General features: G+C 46.2%; 1 protein-coding gene across 1 annotated transcript in view; it reads right to left on the bottom strand.

Moving 5' to 3' along the window:
- The window catches only part of LOC119179934 (uncharacterized), a 38128-nt gene extending 13538 nt beyond the window's left edge, over positions 1-24590 (bottom strand). Inside the window, exons 1-3 of the mRNA XM_075869629.1 lie at positions 24469-24590; positions 22360-22398; positions 2919-3104 (exon numbers count right to left, since the gene is read on the bottom strand). Coding sequence (XP_075725744.1) covers positions 2919-3104; positions 22360-22398; positions 24469-24535 — 292 coding nt within the window. The 5' untranslated portion in view covers positions 24536-24590. The remainder of the gene's footprint in view (positions 1-2918; positions 3105-22359; positions 22399-24468) is intronic.
- Between the last annotated feature and the right edge of the window lie 1526 nt (positions 24591-26116).

Raw genomic sequence — 26116 nt, 5'->3', positions numbered from 1 at the left:
CCACCGCTGTGGTGCAGTCTTAACGGTGGAAACACTTGCCGACGATGCCGTCCGCAGCAGTCTTCGTTTTGTAGATCGATTCATGACGACCGTGAAGTCATCATCCGATGACTCAAAGCCGTCCGAATACAAACCGGTTGCCTCACTGTCGTTGTCGCTCGACGCAATGCTACGCTTCCTGGACGACGAAGTCCGGCGCGACGGTTGCACGCCTGGAACATTCTCAGGTGTGTCCTGAAGCTTCACCGCGAAGGAGGGAGCGGCAGCTCCCAGGATTTTCAGGAAAACAAATTGAAAACACTGAGACACGGGCACAAGCGTTCTATCTTGAAATATATAAAAAAATATAGAAATATATAAAATATATATATTTGAAATATATATTTGAAATATATTTGAAATATATATATTTGAATTATGTAAAAAATACTGGTACCTAAGGAATAAAGAAACTAAGATTATGAGATAACCGAGTTTAAAGTTTGACAACGACTGTGTAGAGGTTCCTGTTCTATTTGTGGCGAGACGAAAACCAACCGCAGCTTCTGAGAGACGCTGCTTGAATGACCCGCAGCGAAAAAGTAGGAAAGGGGCAACTTGGAGACGACGCCTTACCGGGGCGCAACAAAAACGGGGGAGGGCATCCTTGAAGTCGGAGCGCCTTTAGGACCCACAGGAACACGGCTTAAGGTATAGCGTGAGAAGAGAACGTCGACAAAGACAGAACAAGGATACGAAGGACACGAGCGCTAACTTTCAACCGAGTTTATTGCGCAGAGCGGGAACAAATATAGAGGAGACAGTAAACCATGTGGCACAAATAGGAAAAGACAAAGAAACGTCTATAAGGAAGCAAAACAGAAAAGAAAAACTAATATATCTACTTGCGCGCACCGAAAATTTCGAGGAACCTTAGTTCCTTCTCGGACAGAGACACGGAGGGCTTGCTAATGCATGACACCTGTTCGCATGCCATCTGAGCGGCCTCGACAATAACTCGGGTGCGCTCATACCTGTGCTTGTAAAGCGTTCCTGTGTCCTTGAAAAAGGGCACACAGTTGCACTCAGTGCAGTGCTGAGCAAGAAAACCATCTTTCCCTTTTCTAACATTGTTGGCGTGTTCTCTCAGTTGATTGTTCAGACACCTTCCGGTCGTTCCGACAACAGAAGCACTGCAGGAAAGAGGTAAGCCTACCAGCACCACCCTTCCATTGCAGAAGACGGCCAAGTTTCTGAGAGACAGTGAACTTTGTGTCATGCCGTCAGATAAGGAGGGTGGTTTCGCGGTTCTTCCTAATTGATTGTACCGAGAAAAGGCGGTCACAGGTGCTGGCTCTGTTTTCAAATGTTGTACCGACAGTCGTATAGATAGAGTAAAAACGCAAGCCAGGGTAAACTGGAGTTGAAACAGTTAGCACATCATATTAGTAAAAGTGAATAAAATGGGCTTAGCATGTCCTTCCAAGTCATATTTACAGAAAGTGGACCATTTCAAAAGCAACTAAGCTTGTTTATTCAGACCCATCTGAAGTGTCTAATGATTGATGGCCCACTTCTGATCAAAAAGTCGCAGGCACTGATGGAATTTTTCAAACAGTCAAATCAAACTAATGTTTTCGGTTTTTCAATTGACACAAAAGACCTATTCAACTCACTGCTTTACGATGAGGTATTAGAATGTATGAGGGATAATATAGAATTCTTCGGAAAATTGAACTTCCAATTAAAAACTGGCATCTGTGCGCGAAATTTTCTTCACCTCGATTTGCTGCACATTGCCGCTACTTTTGTTCATTGGAATGATTGCATTTATCTACAAAAAATGGTGTTTTAATAGGCTCATGCATGTCACCTCTACTCTGTCATCTACTATTTGCAAAAATGGGCAATAAACTGCAGAAAACGTTAGAGGGCACGCATGTCGTCAAAGTATTCAGATACGTGGATGATCTTTTGGTTCTTCTAAGTCGTATTCCTTTTATGTTCCACTCGATTGTGGCTCAAACGATAGGCGTGTTTGAAGATTGTTTAAAGCCTCTTGTGTTGACACACGGAATGCCCGAGATGGACAAGTTAAGCTTTTTGGATTTAAGACTGTTTTTGAGCACACAACACGTTTGTTGGTGTTATGAACCACATGCGCAGAAATCTTTACTTATTTTTTTCCGCTCAGAACAAGTTAGTTAAACGGGGCATAGCACAAACCTGCATTCACACCGCCGTTTTACTGCATTTTTTGTTTTTTGTAAACAAGCACGAATTCAAACTTTCACCGGCTGAGCTTTTAAAGCATTTCCTTAAGTCGCGTAGTCATTCGAGAAAAATGTCATCAACAGAAACGGTGATCGAATCTCGCGGCGCCTATAGCAATGCATCGGAGAAACGAAAGGCAAGAGGTTGAGCAGGAGAAGCAGAACGAGAAGGAACAGGGTAGAGTACAACAGAGGTTGATGAACCACAGTTCAGCGAGAGAGTGAGAAAGGGTTGGGGGTGACGATGGTGAAAAAGAAAAAAAAAACGGTGACAAGCTCCAATGTTTCCTCAGTTTTCACTCGGCTAGCGGGTAGCGGTCCCGCTTTACTTCATTGGGCAAGACAAATAGAAGTTTGCCCCGGTAGTAACGTAAAATGGGAATCTTATCTTTCTCGCCAAGAAACTTTTATTTTTGTGTGAGCTATTCGTACCGAAATCAATAACATGTGGTAAAACTAATAAAACAAATAAGGCGATCAGCCGCATCACACATACATCTCGATACATTTCCGAATATTCTTGGTTTCCCAGAAAAACAAAATGATTATGCCACACCTGGAGAAGAATTTTATAAGAAGAACTTAACGCATTTCAGAATGTTATATGAACATTAAACAAAAAATTGTTTGACACAAGATTCATTTGATGGTTAAAGCTCTACGAACCTTGTACAGTGTACTGGATTGGCTCAGGCCGAAGCCAGGGTCCAGGAAATGGCCATGATAGGGGCAATGGATTGGGCGACGGGTTGGGCCCCGGCTCTGAAAATGGACTGGGCGGATTGGACCAGGGCCGCTGTCGGGATGACCGCGTCTCCAGAGGAAAAGTAATAACAGGTGGGCTGTCCTTTTCTGCAAGATTGTCTGCTGTGACTTGAGAACCAAAATGCTTTTGTGCTTGGAATACAATAAATGTTGGAAGAGATCCAGCTCAATACAGTACGCCGAATCGTTACATTGAGCATGACAGTGTCAATTTGTCCACAAAACATGTCCACTTACAGTATATATAATGAAAATTTGTTTTATTGTTACGTATTATCACTAGAAGCAAAAAATATTCGCAATTAGTCAACGGCCCACAGCCTCTTCAACTGTTTCTCTGGAATTCAATGCGTTTTTTTTGCAAAATGTTATAACCAGGGCTCTATATATATATTTACACAATAGAATATTTTTTATCAGTTTTTCTCAATTTCCTGCGTTTTCTGCATTTTTCTGCATTACTAGTAAACGTAGGGGTGCAATCACGGAATGATATCATTCCGTTAAAGCATAGAAAAATGGAATGAAATCATTCCGCGATTGCACTCTAGGTATAAGGCGCACATTTTCGCACATGTTAGTGGTTGTAGAGATGCAGCTTTCACATTGCCCAAGAACGATTCACTATTGTATATAGTGTGAATAACTGATTTTTTCTAAGTAGGTTTAAAATTCTCTCATGGAAGTTCCCACTGACCAAATGTTTCAAGGGCACCAGGTAGCCCTTATACGACCTATACATTGTTGGTCATAGTGAAGTGCCTTTTCTCAGTGATTTAACGGGATATTCGCATAAACCATACATCAGTTTTTTCCAAGTGTTTGTTGTTTTAATTGATGCAGATGTATTAAAAGCTCGACAGTATTAAAATTTTTGTGAATTATCACCCTAGGACCATTGTTTTGAGTTAGTTGGCATGTTAGAACAATATTGACCGGAAAAATGTAGAGTAGTTATCTTCAAGTCTGCTTCACGAGCCATGTGTATTTATGCAGTATACGAGAAAAAATAATCAACTGGTTATTTTGAAATATATAAAAAACACTAGTACCTAAGGAATAAAAAAACTATGGTTATGAGATAACCGAGTTTAAAGTTTGTCAACGACTGTGTAGAGGTTCCTGTTCTATTTGTGGCAAGACGAAAACCAACCGCAGCTTCTGAGAGACGCTGATTGAATGACCCGCACCGAAAAAGCAGGAAAGGGGCAACTTGGTGACGACGCCTTTCCGGAGCGCAACAAAAACAGGGGAGGGCATCCTTGAAGTCGGAGCGCCTTTAGGACCCACAGGAACACGGCTTAAGGCATGACGTGAGAAGAGAACGTCGACAAAGACACAAGAAGGATACGAAGGACCCGAGCGCAAACTTTCAACCGAGTTTATTGCGCAGAGCGGTAAAAAATATAGAGGAGACAGTAAACCATGTGGCACAAAGAGGAAAAGACAAAGAAACGTCTATAAGGAAGCAAAACAGAAAAGAAAAACTAATATATCTACTTGCGCGCACCAAAACTTTCGAGGAACCTTAGTTCCTTCTCGGACAGAGGCACGGAGGGCTTGCTAATGCATTACACCTGTTGACAACTCGGGTGCATGACAACCCGGGTGCGCTCATACCTGTGCTTGTAAAGCGTTCCTGTGTCCTTGAAAAAGGGCACACAGTTGCACTCATTGCAGTGCTGAGCAAGAAAACCATCTTTCCCATTTCTAACATTGTTGGCGTGTTCTCTCACTTGATTGTTCAGACACCTTCCGGTCGTTCCGACAACAGAAGCACCGCAGGGAAGAGGTAAGCCTACCAGCACCACCCTTCCATTGCCGAAGACGGCCAAGTTTCTGAGAGACAGTGAACTTTGTATCATGCCATCAGATAAGGAGGGTGAATTCGCGGTTCTTCCTAATTGATTGTACCGAGAAAAGGCGGTCACAGGTGTTGGCTCTGTTTTCAAATGTTGTGCCGACCATAGTCTAGATAGAGTAAAAACGCAAGCCAGGGTAAACTGGAGTTGAAACAGTTAGCACATCATATTAGTAAAAGCGACAAAAATGGGCTTAGCATGTCCTTCCAAGTCATATTTACAGAAAGTAGACCATTTAGGAAGCAACTAAGCTTGTTTATTCAGACTCATCTGAAATGTCTAAGGATTGATGGCCCATTTCTGATCAAAGACTCGCAGGCACTGATAAAATTTTTCAAACAGTCCAATCAAACTATTTCAATTGACACAAAAGATCTATTCAACTCACTGCTCTATGATGAGGTATTAGAATGTATGAGGGATAATATAAAAGTCTTCGGAGAATTGAACTTCCAATTAAAAACTGGCATCTGTGCGCGAGATTTTCTTCACCTTGATTTGCTGCACATTGCCTCTACCTTCGTTCAATGGAATGATTGCTTTTCTCTACAAAAAAAAAAGGCGCTTCAATAGGCTCATGCATATCACCTCTACTCTGTCATCTACTATTAGCAAAAATGTGCAATAAACTGCAGAAAACGTTAGAGGGCACGCATGTCGTCAAAGTATTCAGATACGTGGATGATCTTTTGGTTCTTGTAAATTGTAACCCTTTTATGTTCCACTCGATTGTGGCTCAAACGATAGGCGTGATTGAAGATTGTTTAAAGCGTCTTTTGTTGACACACGAAATGCCTGAGAAGGACAAGTTAAGCTTTTTGGATTTAAGACTGTTTTTTAGCACACAACACGTTTGTTGGTGTTATGAACCACATGCGCAGAAACCTTCACTTATTTTTTTCTTCCGCCCACAACAAGTTAGTTAAACGGGGCATAGCACGAACCTGTCTTGAAAATGCCTTAAATAGGTCATGCGTTCACAACATCTCTGCGAGTTTCAAAGCTTAAGTTTCCCGGCTTAATGCTTCGGGTTTTCCTGATGCGTTTATCGCTTCTGGTGCTGAGACTGTTCTGCAGACTAATAGGGCAGAGCAGAGGCAGCGACAGGATCTGAGCAACATGGATATAGAGCGTCAAAGGATAGTCGTTGTTCCATATGTTTGTATAGAACAACAGCTATTCGGGGTTTGTATGGCTGAAGGGCGGGGTTTGTATGGCTGAAGAAAATCGGAAAACGCCTGCAAGTTCGTGTGCTGTTCTCTGCACCGCTCAAATTAATGAGCCTCACCAAATCTATAAACCGCCAGAAAACGCATTCATCAACTGAATCTAGAGTTGAACATAGAAACAGGTATGTGGCATGCTCCCGGGAAGTTGTCGATAGGACCCCCCTTTCGTGCGGTGCTTGTTTGTCGGAACGACCGGAAGGTGTCTGAACGATCGACTGAGAGAACACGCTAACAATGTTAGAATCGGGAAAGATAGTTGTCCTCCTCAGCACTGCACTGAGTGCAACTGTGTGCCCCTTTTCAAGAACCCAGTGACGCTGTGCAAGCACAGGAATGAGCGCACCCGAGTTATTGTGGAGGCCGCTCAGATGGCATGCGAACAGGTGTCATGCATTAGCAAGCCGTCCGTGTCTTTGTCCGAAAAGAAACTAAGGTTCCTCGAATGTATCGGTGCGCGCAAGTAGTTATATTAGTTTTTATTTTTGTTTTATTTGCATATAGACTTTTATTTCCCTTTTCTGTGCTTTTGTTTTTCTGTTACTCATGTATTGCTCTTTGTGCCACATGGTTTTTTCTCACATGGTTTACTGTCTGCTCTATATGTTTTCGTGCACTGCGCAATAAACTCAGTTGAAAGTTAGCACTCGTGTCCTTCGTGTCCTTCGTGTTTCTTAGTCGTAGTTCTCTTCCCATGCTATAACTATCATTATGTCATACCAACTAGCCCAAGCTGCCACACTTCTAAGTTACTGTGATGTGTGGTGCGCGTTCAAAGTGCGCGCCTTCGAAAAGTGCGCGTCACGGAGAAAAAAAAAAAAAAACAAAAGGAGAAATACCAGAGTGCACGTGCGGTGCTGCTTAAACAAGAATGACGACGTTAAAGAGCGTCAAGCACGAGGATGCGTGGCAGGACGTGAAGTAAACAAAAGGTAAAACATCCAATGGGCAGCGAACACGGAGATTTCAAGGCCCAATGGCTTGACACCACGAAACAGTAGTATCTCCAATGAGAACGAGACAAGTGGGCCAGAGCTGAAGCAGGAGCCTGGGGAGACCAGAGCAAGGGGAATTCGAGGCAGGCAGTGCAAGCGGAAGGTCGTCACCGGACCGGGCGCTGAAGATGGGCCGTTGGGTTCCGGACCCGAGCCTACAGGACTTCCACCGGCCGGGGCCTCCTGCTGTCGGGTTCCCGCTCCAAAGGACCGTGGCCATCCGATCCTGAACTCCTTTCCAGAGCCTGCGGACTTCGGTTCCGGCAGGCGAGCTACAGCCGTCGGGCTCCGGGCCCGAGCTGTGCGCCCAGCTGCTTGACTAGGTCGACCCTAGTTCCCGGACGTGTCGCCACCAGCCTGCGTTCTCCCGTCTCCGGCGTGTCCACGCTCCTCAAGCCGAAACCACCACGATTTGGTAGGGCTTTTCGACGTGTCGCCAGCAGCCAGCGTTCCCTCGTCCTGACGGTGTGCGGACGCGCGTCGCATCGGCTCCGCAGATTTTCTATGGTTTTTCGGCGATTTCTGGTTGTTTGAAGTGCATCGGATTCGTGAAAGTACAGCGAACAGTGAACGTCGAATTTCAGCGGTGAGTGGCTGTTTTTCGGTTTTCTGCAAGCTGAAAACTTCGAGGCAGCGACCGTCGCGCCCGGCCAGACGCACCGCCGCATAGCGGCTTCTGCGTCGTGGTCGCGTCTCAAGCGTCGGCGGATGGACGCTCTTCAGGAAACACCGAGGTCTCCTCAGGAGCAGCCACTGATTCACACAGATGAGGAGTCTGCTACAGAAACCACTCAAATGGACGTTCAGACCTGGTCACCGCAGGGTTCGTCCGAAGAAGTCGACAATGTGTCTGCAGGGGAACGCCACGATGGTGCCGCATGGACGGAGGATGGCTGGCACACGGTTTTGACACGCCGGCAAAAGAAGAACCAGAAGAAAAACCAGAAAAACGCGTTAGAAGCTGTGGAGTGCAACGCCTCGTCAAGCAGCCCACCGAAGCAGGGAAGTCAGGTGAAGCGCCGACGTCGTACGAGAAGTCGCCGTCCGCTCCCGCCCCTGCCAAAGGACGACATAAAGATCATCCTTAGGCCTCACAAAGGCCTCGCCGTAAAAGACATACTCGGCTACGAACTTTCCACCGCTGTAATAGACGCTTGCCACCGACACTTCGACGGTGGTAGCTTCATGCTGCGCGTCCACCCGGGCTCGAATATTATCATCGTATCGACGCCCCACGAGCATGTAGCCAAAGAGCTGCGAGAGATCACGCATCTGAATATCAGGGGACGAGTGCACTCATTCAACTCGTATGTGGCGGATCCTGAGGACGTCCTACGAGGCATAGTCCATGGTATTCCGTCGGGGACTTCTCAAGCAGAACTCATGGCGAATCTCCGTGTGAGAACACAGGGGGTCAAGATTGAGCGGGCACGCATGCTCGGATCTACGAAGACCGCCATCATTACCTTCACGGGCAGCACACTGCCTAGGTGCGTCTATTTCATGGGAGCGGAAGCCATCTGTTATCCCCACAAGCCTACGAGGCAGGCTTGCAAGGTATGCCACTCCACAGGGCATCGAACTGACGTGTGCCCAACGCCCGACGCCAATGTATGCTCCACGTGTGGAACACGTGAACCCGCACAAGGACACGCGTGTACCCCTAAGTGCGTGATATGTGGTGAGGACCATATGACAGGTGACAAAATGTGCAAGAAGAAGCTTAAACACGTTCCGCCTAGGAGGTCCCGAGTGGATCAGCCAAAACGGAGGCACCATCCACGCTGGTTCAGCTCCGAGCGGGACTCGTCAGTGGAATCACGCTCACGTTCAAGATCCAAGTCACGGGCTTCCTCAAAGGGTCGAGCCCAGTCTGCGTCCAGAAAACGACTCAACAAACAGCCGCATCAGCAGCAGCACCAACAGCAGCAACAGCAGCAGCAACAACAACAGCAGCAGCAGCAGCAACAGCAGCAACAGCAACAGCAACAGCAGCAGCAGCAACAGCAGCAGCATCAGCAGCAGAAGAAGACAGCGCTGGTACAAATCTTGACGCCGCCCAAAGAGGGGACGGAGGCAGCCGCCTGCCAGCCAGCAAACACGGTGAGCTGGGCGAGGATTGTGACTCCATCTGCTCCCTTAATTGAGAATCCCGAATATCAGAAAATGGTTGCCGAGAATAAGCAGCTTGCTTTAGAAAACGAGAAACTTCGATGCCAGATTAAGGAGGAACGCCGGGAGTTCCACAAAATCATATCATCTTTAGAAACCAAACTTGAAGCCAGGCTTAACGCCTTAGAGGCGAACAACAACGCCACTCATGCTATCTCCAGGGCAACCGTAGCCCACTCTTTGGAGGGAGGAACGGCGAAAGTAGACATACCTCAGAGGTTTAGCGAGGAGGCCCACGTTAGCCAGTTACAGATGGGGGAACAGTTGCAGAGCTTGCGGAACTTAATGCGAGAACTCCAATCACAACAGCAACGAGCAGCGTCTGAACTCCGAGAGCAGATGATGCAGCAAATGCATCAAATGTTTTCGGAGTACAGGAAAGAGTTTGCAGCAGAAACGGAACAACAAAGACGATACGTTAATGACTCAGTTGTAGGCATTCAGCGTGCCATCAACAAGCGGGTCAGTGTTACCTCCGCGAGCAGTCCACTACCGAAGGACCGTCGAATCACGGAGAAAGCAGACACCCCCCAATAAAGGCAGTAGTCACCATGGCGCGAACTAATTCCACGCAAAACTCCGACCACCTAGAAATCTGGCAGTGGAATTGTCGCACGTTCCACAAACGAGCGGCGGCATTGCAGAATTACATCCATTCGGCACTAATCCCACCTGATGTAATATGCCTGCAAGAAGTTGGGAACCGTCCCGTCAAATTGCAGGGATATTACACATTATACGATCCAAAATACCCCCGCGTTGCAGCGCTGGTGAGTAACTTCATGACAGTCGCGCTAGACCATTACGATCAGACTGACATTAATCACCAAATTATCGATGTCTTCCCACAAAAACGAGGAAAAGTACGAACGAAAATTTTAAACATATACAGTCCTCCCAAAAACCGGAAAGACGACTTCGGCCCACTCCTAAACGAGGCAGTTCGAGCCGTTGGCACCAGAGATCAATTAGTGGTGGTGGGCGACTTTAATGCTCCGAGCACCGCTTGGGGCTACGTCCGGGATTCACCCAAGGGAGTGTTATTAGAGAACACCACGTCTAAATTAGGTTTTACCCTTATCACTCTGCCAACAGCACCCACCAGGCTTGGTAATAGCATTAGCAGGGACACGTACCCTGATTTGACCTTCACCTTCAACATTAAAAATGCCACGTGGTCAAACCTCGATGAAAACCTTGGTAGTGACCATTATATTCTTAGCACCTCTATAGCATCACCAAAAGTTCGTCGTGTCGCTGGTGACGTTGTGATGACAGACTGGGTGACCTTTCGAAAGCGCCCTCTGCCGGAGCAAACGCCCTGTGATGTCAGTGGGTGGGTTGCTTTCATTCGAGAAACGCATGATGCCACCTCTAAGAAAATAGCGCGCACAGTTGAGGCGCCTGCGATAGACCGGCACCTATTGCACATGTGGGATAGTAGGCGACGCCTGATCAAGAGATGGAAAAAACAACGCCTCAACCGCTGCCTCTACAGGCGAATCGCTGCTCTGTCGGAGGAAGCGAATGAATACGCAACGAAACTTGCCACCGATGGTTGGGTGCAGTTTTGCGGTTCTCTCCGCGGTACACTAGGGACTAGCCAGACGTGGGCGATACTGAGGTCCATGCTGGAGCCGGACAAATCTAAGTCCTCCATGAACCGCATTCTTCAAAGAATAGTACACAGCTACCCCGGCACCGACGGAGAGTTGATCCAGGCGCTTAAAGACCGTTATATCGGTACTGATGTGGTTCCGCCATGTACATTAGAGTACATCGGCAGCGAGAATGCCACATTAGACGCCGCAATCACGAAAGAAGAGGTTTTCGCGGCAGCCCAGGCAGCCAATCGGAACTCTGCGCCGGGGTCGGATGGTATAACAAACGCTATGATAAGAAACCTCAGCACTGAGGTTCTTGAGCAGATAACGCAATTTCTTAACGACCACTGCTGGTCCCAAGGTCACGTTCCTCCGGAGTGGAAGGAAGCCAAAATAATAACTATACCAAAGCCCGGTAAAGCACCATCGCTCGGAGCCCTGCGGCCCATTTCGCTTACTTCGTGCATGGGCAAGCTCTACGAGCGAGTAGTACAGACACGGCTTCAAAATTACATTGAAAAAGAAAATCTGTTTCCCGCTACCATGATTGGTTTTCGCTCCGGACTCTCAACCCAGGATGCCTTCCTCCTTTTAAAAGAAGAGGTCATGAGTTGCGTACCCAGGGGAGGCGAACATTTGGTCTTGGCCCTCGACCTCAAAGGGGCCTTTGATAATGTTTCGCACGAGGCCATTCTCTCTGAACTCAACACAATCGGCTGCGGAAAGCGTACATTTAACTACATTAAATCCTTCCTCTCTGGGCGGACGGCAACTATTGGGATAGGCGACACGAGGTCGGTGCCGTTCTCGATGCCAAATAAAGGCACACCGCAAGGGGCAGTCATCTCCCCCTTGCTCTTTAACATAGCTATGCGCAGACTTGCTCACGAGCTCGAAGCAATCCCGCACCTTGGATATACATTGTATGCGGACGACATCACACTCTGGGCTACGAAGGGTTCACTGGCGCTGAAAGAGCAGACCCTCCAGGCTGCTGCGACAGCTGTGGCAGAGTTCGCAAGAAAAAGTGGGCTGAGCTGTGCGCCTGAAAAATCTGAACTCATAAGAATACACAGTAAGTATTACAAAAGTAACGGTGACATAAACTTACAGGTAGACGGCCATGCCATAGCCGAGGTTACTCAGGCCCGTATACTTGGTTTCTGGGTCCAAAGCAATGGCAAAGCCAGTCACACGATAACCACCTTAAAGACTACGGTTAAACAGATAGCTAGAATGATCCGTCGCATCACTTATCATAAAAAAGGCATGAAAGAAAAGGATACTCTCCGGCTTGTCCAGGCCTTAGTTTTGAGCAGAGTGACGTATGGCCTACCGTACCACTCACTCGACAGAAGTGAGGAGAGCCAGGTGGATGTGCTCATTAGAAGCGCTTTTAAGGCAGCACTTGGTCTACCCACCAGCACACCGACCGAGCGGCTCCTAGCTCTCGGTATACATAACACTTATGCTGAGCTCAGTGCCGCAGTCCTCATGTCTCAGAGGAATCGTCTAAGTGAAACTTCAGCAGGCAGGGCGATACTCACTAGAATAGGAATTTCGCCCCACCCACAGCACATTGATGAGGAGCTGGTCGACGTAGCCCAAGAGGTCCGCAGGCGAATCTCAATCGCACCGGTGCCCAAAAATATGCATCACGACTTTCACGCTGAGCGACGTACTGCGAGGGTAAACTGGCTTCGAAAGCAATTCGGCTCAGCTTCAAATGTCGCGTACGTCGATGCGGCCAGTTTCGATTGGCAGAGACACATAATTACTGTTGTCGACAACAACATGACGCTGCTAACGAGTGCCTCCGTACGCACGACCTCGGCTACAAAGGCGGAGACGATGGCCATAGCCTTAGCCTTAAGGTTTCAGGAGCGTAGAGGGGAGCCATCAGTTATTTTATCCGACTCCCAGGAAGCCTGCCGGCTCTTTTTAAGGGGCCGCCTTCCAGCAATGGGGCTGAGGCTGCTAGGATCCAAACTCACTCACCACCATCGCTTGATCTGGTGCCCGGGACACGCAGGTCTCGAAGGCAATGAAAGGGCGGACGCTCTAGCTCGTGCGTTTTGTAACCGAGCGGAGAATCCATCTCTTTCATTGACCATGCCAATTTTACCTAGGGAGATTCTAGCTCACCAGCGCTTCACGCGTCAAAAATGTGGAACACCTCACAGATCCCTTAATGGGGAAGAGGCCACTGACCTTAGAAAAATTCAAACGGATGTATTTCCGCACCTACTGAAGTTACACGCGATACATCCAACTCTTTACCCGGCTGTATGTCCGTGGTGCGGCGGAAGACCGACTCTCTACCACATATCGTGGGGGTGCGATCGTAAACCAAGCGACATAACCAATTTTCTCGGCGAACCTTTAACACCTAGTATGGAGCAGTGGGAGGCACACCTCGCTAGCTCGGACCCAGGAGTGCAGCTCGCACTACTGGATCAAGTCCGGCGGGCGGCTAAGGCCAGTGGAGCCCTGGACGTAGGGCCCCAACCATAAAGGCTCTAAAACGCCCCTCTCCCTTTCCCCTTCAATAAAGTTTTACTCTCTCTCTCTCCCTCGTCCTCGTCCAGCCCACGCAGTGACGCAGGAGTCACGGCGTTCCGGTTTCTCATCACCGCCGAAAACCAACTTGTGGGTGAGACTGCACCGATACTCTTGCGCTACTCCCATCACTCAGCCCCTTTCGAACGTTAGGTTTAGTTACTGACTTTGAACGTTTTTGTTGGGTGTTTACAGATGTGTTTCGTCATGTCCAGTCAACTGTTTATTAAGTGTTTTGTTTTGTGAGGAATCTTTGCCTTTTTTTTCTTTTCAATTAAACTTTTTGTGTGTTTCTTGGAAACCGAACGGCTTTGTCCTTATTAACAAAACTCTCTGAGGCTCAGCCCGGGAGAAACAAATCAGCAACAAGAACCCGCATCACAAATTGGCGTCCGCGACAGGACGTGCATCACAAATTGGCGTCCGCAGCGACAGGACAAAGTCGTTTGTTTTTCCAGTAGATTTTTTTGACGCGGTTAACACGATGACGAACACGTGGGAGTTAATTGAGTTGGCGGATAAAATGGGACTGACGGGAGCGGAGTTTAGAGTATGGTACGAGGAGCGGATGGAGAGGGAGCGTGAGCAACGGGCTGCAGAACGAAAGGCGGCGAAGGAAAAGCTTGAATTGGTGCTTAGAGCTAAGAAGGAGGAGCTAGAGCGCGTAACGCGTGAAAATAAAGTGTTGCTAGAGCGTCAGACACGCATACTGAAGCAGCAGCTCCAATTAGAGAGGGTGGACTTCGAGCGGCGACTCGAGCTTGCGATGGCGAAAAGGGGGCAGCTGGCGATGCAGAAGGTCGAGCAAGCGGTGAATGTTTGCTCCGATAGCAGCGTTTGCTGGAGGGAAGTCGATTCCTGCAAGGTTGGCCTCGAGCCTCGCGACAGCCTTACTTCGGAGCGAGAAGCTCAGATAGAGGAAGGCAGAGAGGTGGACAGCCAAGAAGGCAGGAGTCATGAGGAGTTTGTTGAAGCGACGGAAAGCTTCTCTGGCTGGGAACATATTACTTCCGTTAGCTGCTTGGGGACCTCTGAGAGGCCAAGCACCTATGAAGAAGAGCGCCTGGATATGGGCGACCTAGAAGCTGTGGAAAATGTTGTGGAGCAAAGCTTCGATAGCAGGGAACAAAGAAGTTCCATTCAGAATGAGGTGTGTATCAGAACGTCTCAAAGGCCGAGCACATTTCGGGAAGGGGTAGGGCTACCTCTCAATAGCTCCATGGAAGGAGCGCTAGAACGTCATTGGGAAGATGGCAGCGAATGCCATGAAGGCTCTGATATAGTGGCCACTGATTGTTTTGTACCGACAGAGGTAGCAGCAGGCACCACGTCAATGGTCCTAGACCATACGTATATCTCACTCAGAGAGAGAGGGGATTCTAGTTCACAGGATAGCGTAACTGCTATCTGTCCGAGAAAACACGATGGGAGTGCTGAAGCACTCTTCAAAATAAACAGTATCGAATCGGAGGTGGGCTCGATAGTAGGTATGGAGAATGCCAGACAGGGTCTTGAACCTGAGAACGTGATTGGTTTTGAACCTATAATTAAGTCCACTCAAGATGAGCTGTATAATGACCGAGCACAACGGCATCCCTTCTCAAGAATCCAGGAACCTCACACGCTTGTCGGAGCGTTTGGGCTTGCTGAGGGCACCCCGAGCTTGTGTTCATTAGATGGTGAATTAAAAGAAAGCATTTGTGTGAGAGATTGTGGCATTTGGACATTCGTGTCTCAGTGCGTTTCGCGTCGACGCCGACGGCTCGAGACCGCGCCCTGTTCCTCTGTGACCGGTAAGCGTTCATGTGGCCGGCGGGGGCGCAGACACGCGTTTCAGCGAAAGTGCATAAAAGCATGTTTGCCACAGTTACTTTCGAAACGCGCGAGAAGGGCAGTGCGTCTGGTTTGGGACGCGATAACCTGAGTGTAGGGTTAGAAAACCGGTAGCTCTTTCTGGACTTCGACTTTTAGATGCGGACACAAGTAGCTTTGTCCATAGTCGATTTTGTAGTAAAAAGGTTTATTCCGGGTTTCAGAACTTTTAAATGCAATTGGGTGAATCTAAAGTTTAAGTGTGGACATTTGGACGATGTAGCGAACTGTAGCCCGGTGATGTGTTGAACTGCGTGGTGCAAATATGTGGTTTAATTGTGACGTAGTGCAGAACGCGCACTCATCGGCAGTTTTTTTTTCTAAAAAAAAAACTTGAATAAAAGGGGGGCGTATGTGATGTGTGGTGCGCGTTCAAAGTGCGCGCCTTCGAAAAGTGCGCGTCACGGAAAAAAAAAAAACAAAAGGAGAAATACCAGAGTGCACGTGCGGTGCTGCTTAAACAAGAATGACGACGTTAAAGAGCGTCAAGCACGAGGATGCGTGGCAGGACGTGAAGTAAACAAAAGGTAAAACATCCAATGGGCAGCGAACACGGAGATTTCAAGGCCCAATGGCTTGACACCACGAAACAGTAGTATCTCCAATGAGAACGAGACAAGTGGGCCAGAGCTGAAGCAGGAGCCTGGGGAGACCAGAGCAAGGGGAATTCGAGGCAGGCAGTGCAAGCGGAAGGTCGTCACCGGACCGGGCGCTGATGATGGGCCGTTGGGTTCCGGACCCGAGCCTACAGGACTTCCACCGGCCGGGGCCTCCTGCTGTCGGGTTCCCGCTCCAAAGGACCGTGGCCATCCGATCTTGAACTCCTTTCCAGAGCCTGCGGACTTCGGTTCCGGCAGGCGAGCTACAGCCGTCGGGCTCCGGGCCCGAGCTGTGCGCCCAGCTGCTTGACTAGGTCGACCCTAGTTCCCGGACGTGTCGCCACCAGCCTGCGTTCTCCCGTCTCCGGCGTGTCCACGCTCCTCAAGCCGAAACCACCACGATTTGGTAGGGCTTTTCGACGTGTCGCCAGCAGCCAGCGTTCCCTCGTCCTCGTCCAGCCCACGCAGTGACGCAGGAGTCACGGCGTTCCGGTTTCTCATCACCGCCGAAAACCAACTTGTGGGTGAGACTGCACCGATACTCTTGCGCTACTCCCATCACTCAGCCCCTTTCGAACGTTAGGTTTAGTTACTGACTTTGAACGTTTTTGTTGGGTGTTTACAGATGTGTTTCGTCATGTCCAGTCAACTGTTTATTAAGTGTTTTGTTTTGTGAGGAATCTTTGCCTTTTTTTTCTTTTCAATTAAACTTTTTGTGTGTTTCTTGGAAACCGAACGGCTTTGTCCTTATTAACAAAACTCTCTGAGGCTCAGCCCGGGAGAAACAAATCAGCAACAAGAACCCGCATCACAGTTACATGGCCGCCTGTGGAAAAAAAGACTGCAAGCCGCGGGGACCAACAGCATTATGTCCCTCAGTTGCACAAAAAAATGAGTGCGTGCGGGGTGCGCGGGAAACTCTTTTTGACTATGTGCATACTTGTGTTCCTCTGCATGTTTCTTTTCTACGTTTTCCTTTCCTATTGACGAGAGCGTTCTACATGGGTAAATAAACTAGTCTTCGTTATGCATTTGTACTTAAAGAACGTCTTGAATTTCTGTCATCCTCCTTCAAAGAAAGTTTTTGCCGCTCTGCTATTGCGTCCCACTTTGTTCGAAACGTTGTTGCCCTACTTTATTTATTAGCTACAAGTTCCGTAATGATGATCGAATTCAATTTATCACTTGTCATGTAGATCTATCCGCAACGTATCGCCGGATGTGGTCAACGTTCACCAGTGAAACGACTGTTGTTTCACCAGGATTCAATTTTAACTATTTCGTATTTAGGCTGGTGTAGTACTAGTACAAATAAATGAAAAGAACAATATGCACTGTCTTAATTCTTGAGACTCTACCTTAACAAAGACAGCAAAGATTCTGTGACTCAATTTCCATTAACTCAGCACTCAGACTTGCGTGTTCTCATGTGGTAATTTATTGAATCGCATGGCCATTATAGCACACCTGTTGTCATGATGAACGTGATGCGCTTCGATAAACGCGGAAATTTGTGAAAGGTTCAACAAAGGCTGCATTGCTTGCTCGTTCAGCATTCAGTGCTTCAAAAGATCACTGACATGTATTCACGTCAACAATGAAACTCTATGGTATCTGCAAGATTTACTCTGGCTGAAAACTTTATTTAATCCTAGCATCTAAGCTTCTCGGCAAGTACGACAAACACATGGTTTACTAAAGCGAAGAGCTGTAAGTACATGTGCGAACCGATGCGCTCCAAAGACGAAGTGTGGTCAAAATAGAGCACAGTGTCTTCGGACTGCCTTAGAAGTTACCTGACTATTTCCTTTAGACAGTTGACTGTAGACAGTTATTTCGCGCATGAAATTTTTTATTAAAAAATAGACCAAACGGACAGAGCGAATACGAGAAGCTTTCTCTAGGGTGCGTTTTCATTCGCCACTTGCTTCCGAGAAAAACTGGTTTTGAGCCAAAAAAGATGCTGTTTGAAAAAACCTTGAGTGTGGAAAATGCGCACAAAGAGGCACCCCTCCTTGATTGCAAAGAAAACAATAAAGTTATTTTTTTCAATGTTTCTCCCACCCTATATGTGCCCTTAGGATGAGTGACAAATGCCAATTTGCGACTGCCCTTTCAACTATTCTGATCCTCCATACTGATATCCCTTCAATAACGTTTCGTTTAAGGCCGACAAAAAGATCAATAATTTTACTGGTAAGATACCTAACCAGGGTGACAAAAATGCCAGGTCTGCGCGGAAGGCCCAGCCCAGTCACGGCATGGATATTGAATGGATATTGGTAACGGGGCGGCGACGTGTGACTTAAATGCGTGTACTGATGAACATGAACACTCACACGCAAACAAACACACACACACACACACACACACACACAAACACACACACACAAACACACACACACACACACACAAACACACACATACACACACACACACACACACACACACACACACACACACACCAGAGAGTCGGGTGAGATGCGGCGTGGCCGCCTCGCTCATTCCATTGCCCCCTTCTGGTAAACTGCAGCGAAAGCATTCGAACGAGTAAAAATAAACAGAATTGAAATAGAAAAAGAGAATGTGTCGGCTGGCAGTGGCTCAAAATATTTACAGTGAAACGAAAGAGTGCAAGAAACATTCGAATGTACCGGGAGCCGTTACCTGCCATCGCTACCGTTGGCCGTCGTATATTTTGAAATGAGGATTATGATGTCGATAGACTGCTGCTGACTACGAGTCAGCTGGAGCAAAAACTATTACAAAAGATTGATGACGTAGCAAATGTTTAAGAAAACTACTTGCTCTAAGAAATAATTGTTTTTTATGTGTAGCGATACGAAAACATGTAGTATCCGATCACTTTAGCATTGAAACTTGGCCCCTATGAGGGCGGCCCTTACATGAAAGTGCAATAGCGCGAGTGGCGAGAAGGATTAGTAGATCTACTCTGGGTCTTTGAAGAAAAAACGCGCTGCTCATAGAGTTTCTCAAAATTAACTAGAAGGCAATGTGGCGCTGCGATCGTTCAGTGACTATGGGAATTTAGGGTAGTACACACATTTGCCTAGTATTCGTACTTGCTGGCGGTGAATCGTACTTGCGGCTTCGTTTATTGCTGTGTTTCGGTTTTGTTTTGAAAGAAAGATTGAATGCTTTTGAACTTTGCCAGCCGATTTGGAAAGTAAGTCTAAAAAATAAAATGGTGAAGCCCAACCGCTGAACATTTGGCAATACTTGTTTCGTAAGAAAACAGCTTCAAGCCACACGAACACACATGAAGCCAAAGCCAGGCAAGAAGTACGAATAATAGACAAATGTTGTACTACTCATCATTCCCATGCTCGCTGAAGCGTTGTGCGTTGTAGCTCCCTTAGACACTAGCGCCAAAGTTCCCTCTAGTAAGTATTGTGGGAAACTCTAAGGCGCTGCTGTATATTTTTTGCCCCATACAGGTGATCATTTAAATTTGAGAGTTTCGGGGCCTCGTAACACTCTTTCGACTCGTTTATCTGCGATGGTGAAGACGCCAGAAGACGACGCTCGTTCACCCGCTGAAACACCCTTTGAAGCGAGTAGGCCTAACCCGGCCGTGACCGGCGTTATGACGTTTATCGAAGCCGATCCCGTTGGCGAATGGCGCCGTTGCACCATTCAACCCGTTACGACATCCGTGCGCAACGCTGCTGCTTTGCATCCCATCAGGGTTATCATTGGGAAGATGGTGCGATTTTGTTGCTTAGGAACGCACGAAAACAATGGGCTAGCTCTTTTATTTTCTGTAGTCTGTTTACAAAAACCATCGCAAGAAAATTAGCCATGTGAGAATTTGCCTTTGACGTCAGTTCTGTGGTTCTGCTTTTTGAGCGGCTTACTCAGTAAAAACCATTAGCTTGGTCAAGCATTTGTATTTGTGGTGTGCCATACCACATTTTCGCAATAAGCCTGTGCAGACATAGCGAGCATGTTTGCCTCAGAGCACGTTAGCGTTGTGAAAAACATTGCCATATGTGAAGATAAGCGAATAATTTTTCGCGCTTAACATCGTGGCTATAATGGCAGATGTCTCGGTGGTGGTAGTTTTTAGAAGAAGGCACCTGATTTCTGCAGCCTGGCAGGGAGCATGGCGCAGCGCCTAACAGAAGTCTTAGACGCACCTAAAGGGTTTCGTTATACTCGCTTCAAATAAATATGTCACTTGGTCATGAAGCATAAGTTTCTAATTGTGGGTACACGGTTCATTTGAAAAGGCGGCAGCGAACGATAGTATCGACTTAGACTACGCTTTTTCTGTTTAATAGCAGCTATGAGGACACACCTTACACAAGTGTATCGGGCAGGGCTGTTCTTGGTGCGGTGCGCGCGCTTCACAAGACTTTCACGCCTGTGAGAATTCACAGGAAAACAGTAAACGGGATGCATTCCGAGTCTTTTTACGGTCTCTACGCATTCAGCGGCCTCGAATGGAGCGTACGAGTTGAGCCGCTGAGCTGACAGGTACGTACCAGCATTGTCCACAGCATGTAGTTGAATTATCATCGCACGCGCATTGAGGATGAGTGCCGCCGAGATCACCCTGGATAACTTCGCACGTGTCACTGATTGCCGGAATAAATTTGACACATTTGTTATATATGAGGGTTTACTTTAACAATTCATGTCAATGTATTTTTACACCATGCATTTGCATAATGTACGCTATATAGCTTGTTGTTGAACTGGGTCTGTCGTCTTGCGTTAGTTAACAAATCAAAATGTTCCCTTGTGACTTACACTGCTGCAACGACGTTGAAATTTCGCAAATGTCAACACCGTTAAAATACTTCATGTTTTGGTAAGGTTCTCAAAGCTAGAGCTACACGTCAAACTAGGCTCATATGTCCACTGGAACCTAATCTATGGCGGCCGCCACTGGTAGACATGCGGGAGGCGTTCAAAACGACGCCTGTGTCCAGACGCACCATGCTCAGGGGCAGCTTTTCCCCCGTCTGCTCTAGTAGTCACGTGAATTTAGAGGGCCGTAGTGCGCTTTTGGCTGGGCAGAGCCTACCCGCCGTGACGCCACTACAACAAACCGACATGTATCCACGGCGCCTATTGTTGTTCAGAAACATGAATAGGTCTATCGTTTTGAGGCACTATGTTATTGCTTGCGAAATACACTAAATCATTTGAAAATAACTGTGGCATTGAGCATGCACTCTGTAAGACTTCTATTTAGAATATACTTTGTTAAATATATCTGCCATACTATTCTGCTTTTTCTATACTTTTTTTCAGTGTAGCATTTGTACTCCTCGTTTTTTTTAAATGAGAAGTCTTGCTAAAACAGCAAAGCTGGATATTTATTGCATTCTTCAAGCTGTTTAATGCAACTTTTAGTTCACAGAACTGCTTGCTGTGCGACTATATGTAGCAAACAAAGAAATTCAGCTCAACCTAACTTAACGTCTTGAAAGTGCGAAAAATTCTACACAACCTGTTTTTTGTTTTTATATACAGGAGTATTTTCTCCAGCTAGTTTCAATAAGAAAACACACAAAGCTCATACATTTCGGTGCTTGCACCAATTAGGGATAGCTTGAAAGGTCAGCCAAAAAATTTTGTTGGCAGTGTGTGCAAATGCACGCATGAATAAACTTGGTCACTTAGATCACTTCACGCTGTAATATTTTCCGTTTTAGCAATTTAATAATTTTTGTATTAGCAGGCTACGCAACGAAGATAAGATATAAAGCTGTATGTCATAATTGGCAATGTTGCACAGGCTTCACCGAAAATTTCTATTTGTCATGCTATGACTATTCACTGACGATCACTACGGCACAGCTCACAAGGTATCACGCTGTATTCTGGTGTTCTCATGCAGAAATATTGACGTCACCAAACGGCGAGTTGCTACAGCGGCATTATATCTTGTCGGATACATGGTACAGCTGGAACTCGATCTAATAAAGACCCAGTTTAGGAAGTTGTCAATCTATACGAGAAATTTTAGTTCTCGAGCAATTATTCATGTGTTTCTGCGTTGTCATCAACTCGAATAAACAATCTTTCCTACCACTACTGATGTAAAGAACAATTTCCTAATGTAAGTCCGCAAACAAGATGAAAAACACAGTTTCAGTGCAAGGACCATGCAATGCACGAGACAGCAACAAAATACAATGTCATGTGAAGTAAGGCTGGCAGCTAACTCTTTTGAATCAGACGGAAATAGGCAGAGCTAGCTGTTAAATGAGGAAATAAAAGTGGAGTGATTTTTAATATTCTACCTACAGGCGTGCGTAAAGTGTTTGTTAATAACGCAATCACCAATGTGCAATCTTTCTTCCTTTCTTTTTAAATAGAGCAATTGCACTCAGAAGCTTCCGAGATGTATTGTACGTGGTAAAATGCATCGCCGGAAATGACTGCTATTCACACTAATGCAACTTCTATCCTGCTTACCTGTTTTTAGTGGACATATGAAAGGGACTGTACAAGGACCTAGGAAAAAAAGTCACAATATATACTCAAGTCAAATATTAAGGCAGTTCCACGATGAAATATGACAGCGAATGAGTATACAGGGTGTTTCACGTAAGAACCAAAGAAAAAAAATCAATGAAGGTGATTTATAGTTGTTGGGTGTATTCTAAGCATTGAATTCTGTGATTGAGAGTATTATTGCGGCGGATTGTTCAGTAGCTGCTGCGACACCCTGCTTGATCCATTGGTTGATTGAATTTATTTGTTTTCTTAATTCCATTAGCAATTACACTTGTAAAAAGCTTGATATGACGGGTAGAAAGCTGATAGGCCTGTGATTCTTCAAGTATTTGTCGTACGACTTCTTGTGAATTAAGATGATATTAGCTGCCTTCCAAGTTTCTGATACCCTTATCGTCAGAAGACACTGTATAAAGAGGGTGTCCAGTTTTTCTAATACAATCTGCCTTCCTTTTCAGAAAATGTCATGTTATCTCATCCTCACGAACAGCTTTGCCTCTTTGCAATCCCCTCAAGGCTTTTCTGACTTCTGTCATTAGTCATGGGATGTTAGCTGGGGTACTGCTAGTTCTTACAATATGGTCGTGGTTCTCGCGGCTACTGTGCAAAACCCTGCAAAACTCCTCCGCTACTTTAGCGATCCCATTCATATTGTTAGTTACTTTGCCTTCCTTATCCCTTAGTGCATACATCTCGATTTTGCCTATCGCAGGTATTATCTTCACTGCTTTGACACCTCCTTCGTTCCTTAGAGTATATTCGATTCTCCCCTCGTTATGCTTCCTTACGTCGGATACCTTACGCTTGTTTGAAAGTTCTTCCAGTTCTTTTTTGGATGTTGCGTACAAGACTTTTATGTTTTCGCCTTTTTTTATTCAGGTTCATTGTCTCCTGGGACAGCTTGCTAGTGCCCTGTCTAACTACCGTGCCTCCAAATTCGACTGCACACTTCGTATTATACTCATCAAATTACAAATAATTGCATCAACGCTAAGCCCGGTTTCCCCCATTACACACGAGTATCTGTTCTAAAGCGACTCTGAATTCCTGTAAATTCCCTCTAAGCGCTAACTCAGGGATCGGCTTCTTGCGTATCTGTCTCTGCCGTTCTTTCTTTCTAGTCATGGCGAATTCGACACCTTACCATTCTACGATCACTGCGTCGTACATTGCCAAGCACTTCCGTATCGTGCATGATGCCTGGATGTGCACTCAGTATAACGTCGATTTAGTTCTCACTTTCGTCACAAGGGCTCCTTCATTTTCTGTTATGGTTCACTGGTTTTAGTTAAATAGAATTTAAGATTCGTAAATTATTGCGTTTTGCAAATTCTACTAATAACTATTCTCTGGCATTTCTATTACCGATGTATTATTCTCCTACTGCCTGCTCTCTAGCTTGCTGCTGCCCTATTTTGGTACTGAAGTCACCCACTACCTCCCACAGGGATATGCCAATTAACCCTCGGCCCTCAGTCCCCAGTGGCTGTGAAGTAGCTGGCCACGACGGCGGTCAAATCTGTGATGCTGCAGAGGGTGCTAAGAATCCCTGGATCCGGACAGGCCGCCATTGAAAACCGAGCTTGGTAACCTCAAAAGCTAGAGCTTTATCTAGTGAGGCAAGTGTAGTCGTGTTACTCAAAGAACTAGAGGGTGTTAAATGGCATGCAATGGGGCTCAGTGATGTTAGGACGACAGATTAAGCCTATGCAGTGCTACAGAATGGGCGAGTTTTTTGCTATCGTGAACTGGCTGACACAAGAGAACTGGGGCTGGGGTTCCTTATTCATAGAAATATAGCTGGTAAAATAGCGTAATACTACAACATCAATGAAAGGGTGGCAAGTATAGTAATTAAACTTGATAAGATATACAGTGTAAAGGTGGTACAAGCCTACGCGCCTACATTCAATTTTGATTACGTATTAGTTGAAAGATTGAATGAAGACGGGAAATCGACAATGAGTAGGGTAATCAGTAACAAGACGCAGTATACCATATTAAATGGTAACTTCCGAACTTGTTGGTATTGTGGTGCAAGTTGTGAGATATGAAATTAAGACCCACCGCATTGGGCGAAGCCGCACTGGGCGACAAGCGTCAGAGCGACAGCAATGCTGACGATGGCCTTCATGGTGCTTCTTGCCTGAGAAGCCTAGATGAGACGATTCACCGATGTTTAAATGCCGTTCATCTTCCTATCGAATAGCATTGACTTGGTGACATTTTCACACGCGGCAGGTGTAAATATTACACCTGCCTTTCAGTTCGACATTCCATATCCTATTTTGGAATCAGTCTTCTTGAATGACAAAGGTGCCAAATACAATGGGCATTGTTGAGGCAAATTCGTTTTATCAGACGTTGCGAAAAACCCCGCTTTCAGCGGCGTTTAATTTCACGTGTTGACATTTGTAAAGCATATTTCATGCATTTATTATAACACCACTTTGTGGAAGCTGTGAAAGATGCAGTCTATAGACTGGGAATTTTTATTACCAATAATATCTGGCGAGAAAGTGCATGGGAGCGCCCTCAGCATGTTTGATAGGGGAGAGAATGCTTGAAGCTCGTTTAATTACGTCTAGGTACACGTTGAACAACGGCAGTTCGAAATTTCCGCAGTCCACCACTGCGGCGTCCCTCGTAATTACATGGTAGTTTTGGAACCTCAAACCCCAATCATTATTGTATGTTTCCAGCCTGCCCTCATTTATTGCAGGCTCGTCTACGATGGCAAACTCATCTTCTATAGCCCCCGTAAGACTTAATCGTGAGAAACATCAAGGAGCGCAGGGGCTGAACGATTCAAAACGTTTGAAACAAGACCCAAATATTAAACAGCCGGCTGCTCGGGAATAACAAGAAAAAATAACAGTGGAAGCGAACACCACGTAAGGTGCCAACAAACTAAATCTAACTGAAGTCGGGGTAAATCCTTTGAACCCCCTAATGAAGAAGCCCGAGAGGGAATGCCAAATCGCAAAGCCGCTGGTGAGGATCAGGTAACATCAGACCTATTGAAGGACAGTGGTTAGATTGTGTTAGGGAAAAACTGGCCACCCAGTACACGAAGTGTTTCATGACGAGGAGGATACCAGCATCTTGGAGGAACGCCAACGCCATCTTAATCTATAAGAAGGGAGACGTCGAAAACTTGAAAACGTACAGGTCGATCAGCTTACTGTCCATTATATATAATCAATTTAAAAAAAAACATTCGCTAAAAGAATTAATACGACATTGTTTCACTCAACCAAAGAACGAAGCCGCATTTTTTCCAGACTACTAAACAATAGCCCATATTTAAAGTATTATTCAGGTGATAAAAAACGCATGGAATACTACCTAGCCCTATACATAGCCTTCATAGATTACGAGAAGGCAGTTGACTTGGCGTAGATATCAACAGTCATGCATGCACTGCAGAATAGCGGCATTGTGGTAGCCTATATAACCATACTGGAAGATCTATAACGTGAATTCGCAGTCACCGTAATAAAAAAGGGCAAAAGGCAGGGAGACACGATCTCTCCAATGGTATTCGCTGCTTGTGTATAGGAAACATTCGGGGCTGCTGCGTCGTGTTCAATTTACGTTGAACTTTCTTTGTGAGCCTCCAGGTAGCTCTTTAGTTAATTACCCGTAAGATTCAGTTGTTATATACCTTTCCCTTAAGGAACAGAGGTAGACTACCGTTCATAGTTATAAAATG

Source organism: Rhipicephalus microplus, chromosome 7 (genome assembly GCF_043290135.1).
Source record: "Rhipicephalus microplus isolate Deutch F79 chromosome 7, USDA_Rmic, whole genome shotgun sequence".
Lineage (NCBI taxonomy): Eukaryota > Metazoa > Arthropoda > Arachnida > Ixodida > Ixodidae > Rhipicephalus > Rhipicephalus microplus.
Note: the sequence above shows the minus strand (reverse complement) of the source record. Positions and strands in the feature narration are given on the sequence as shown.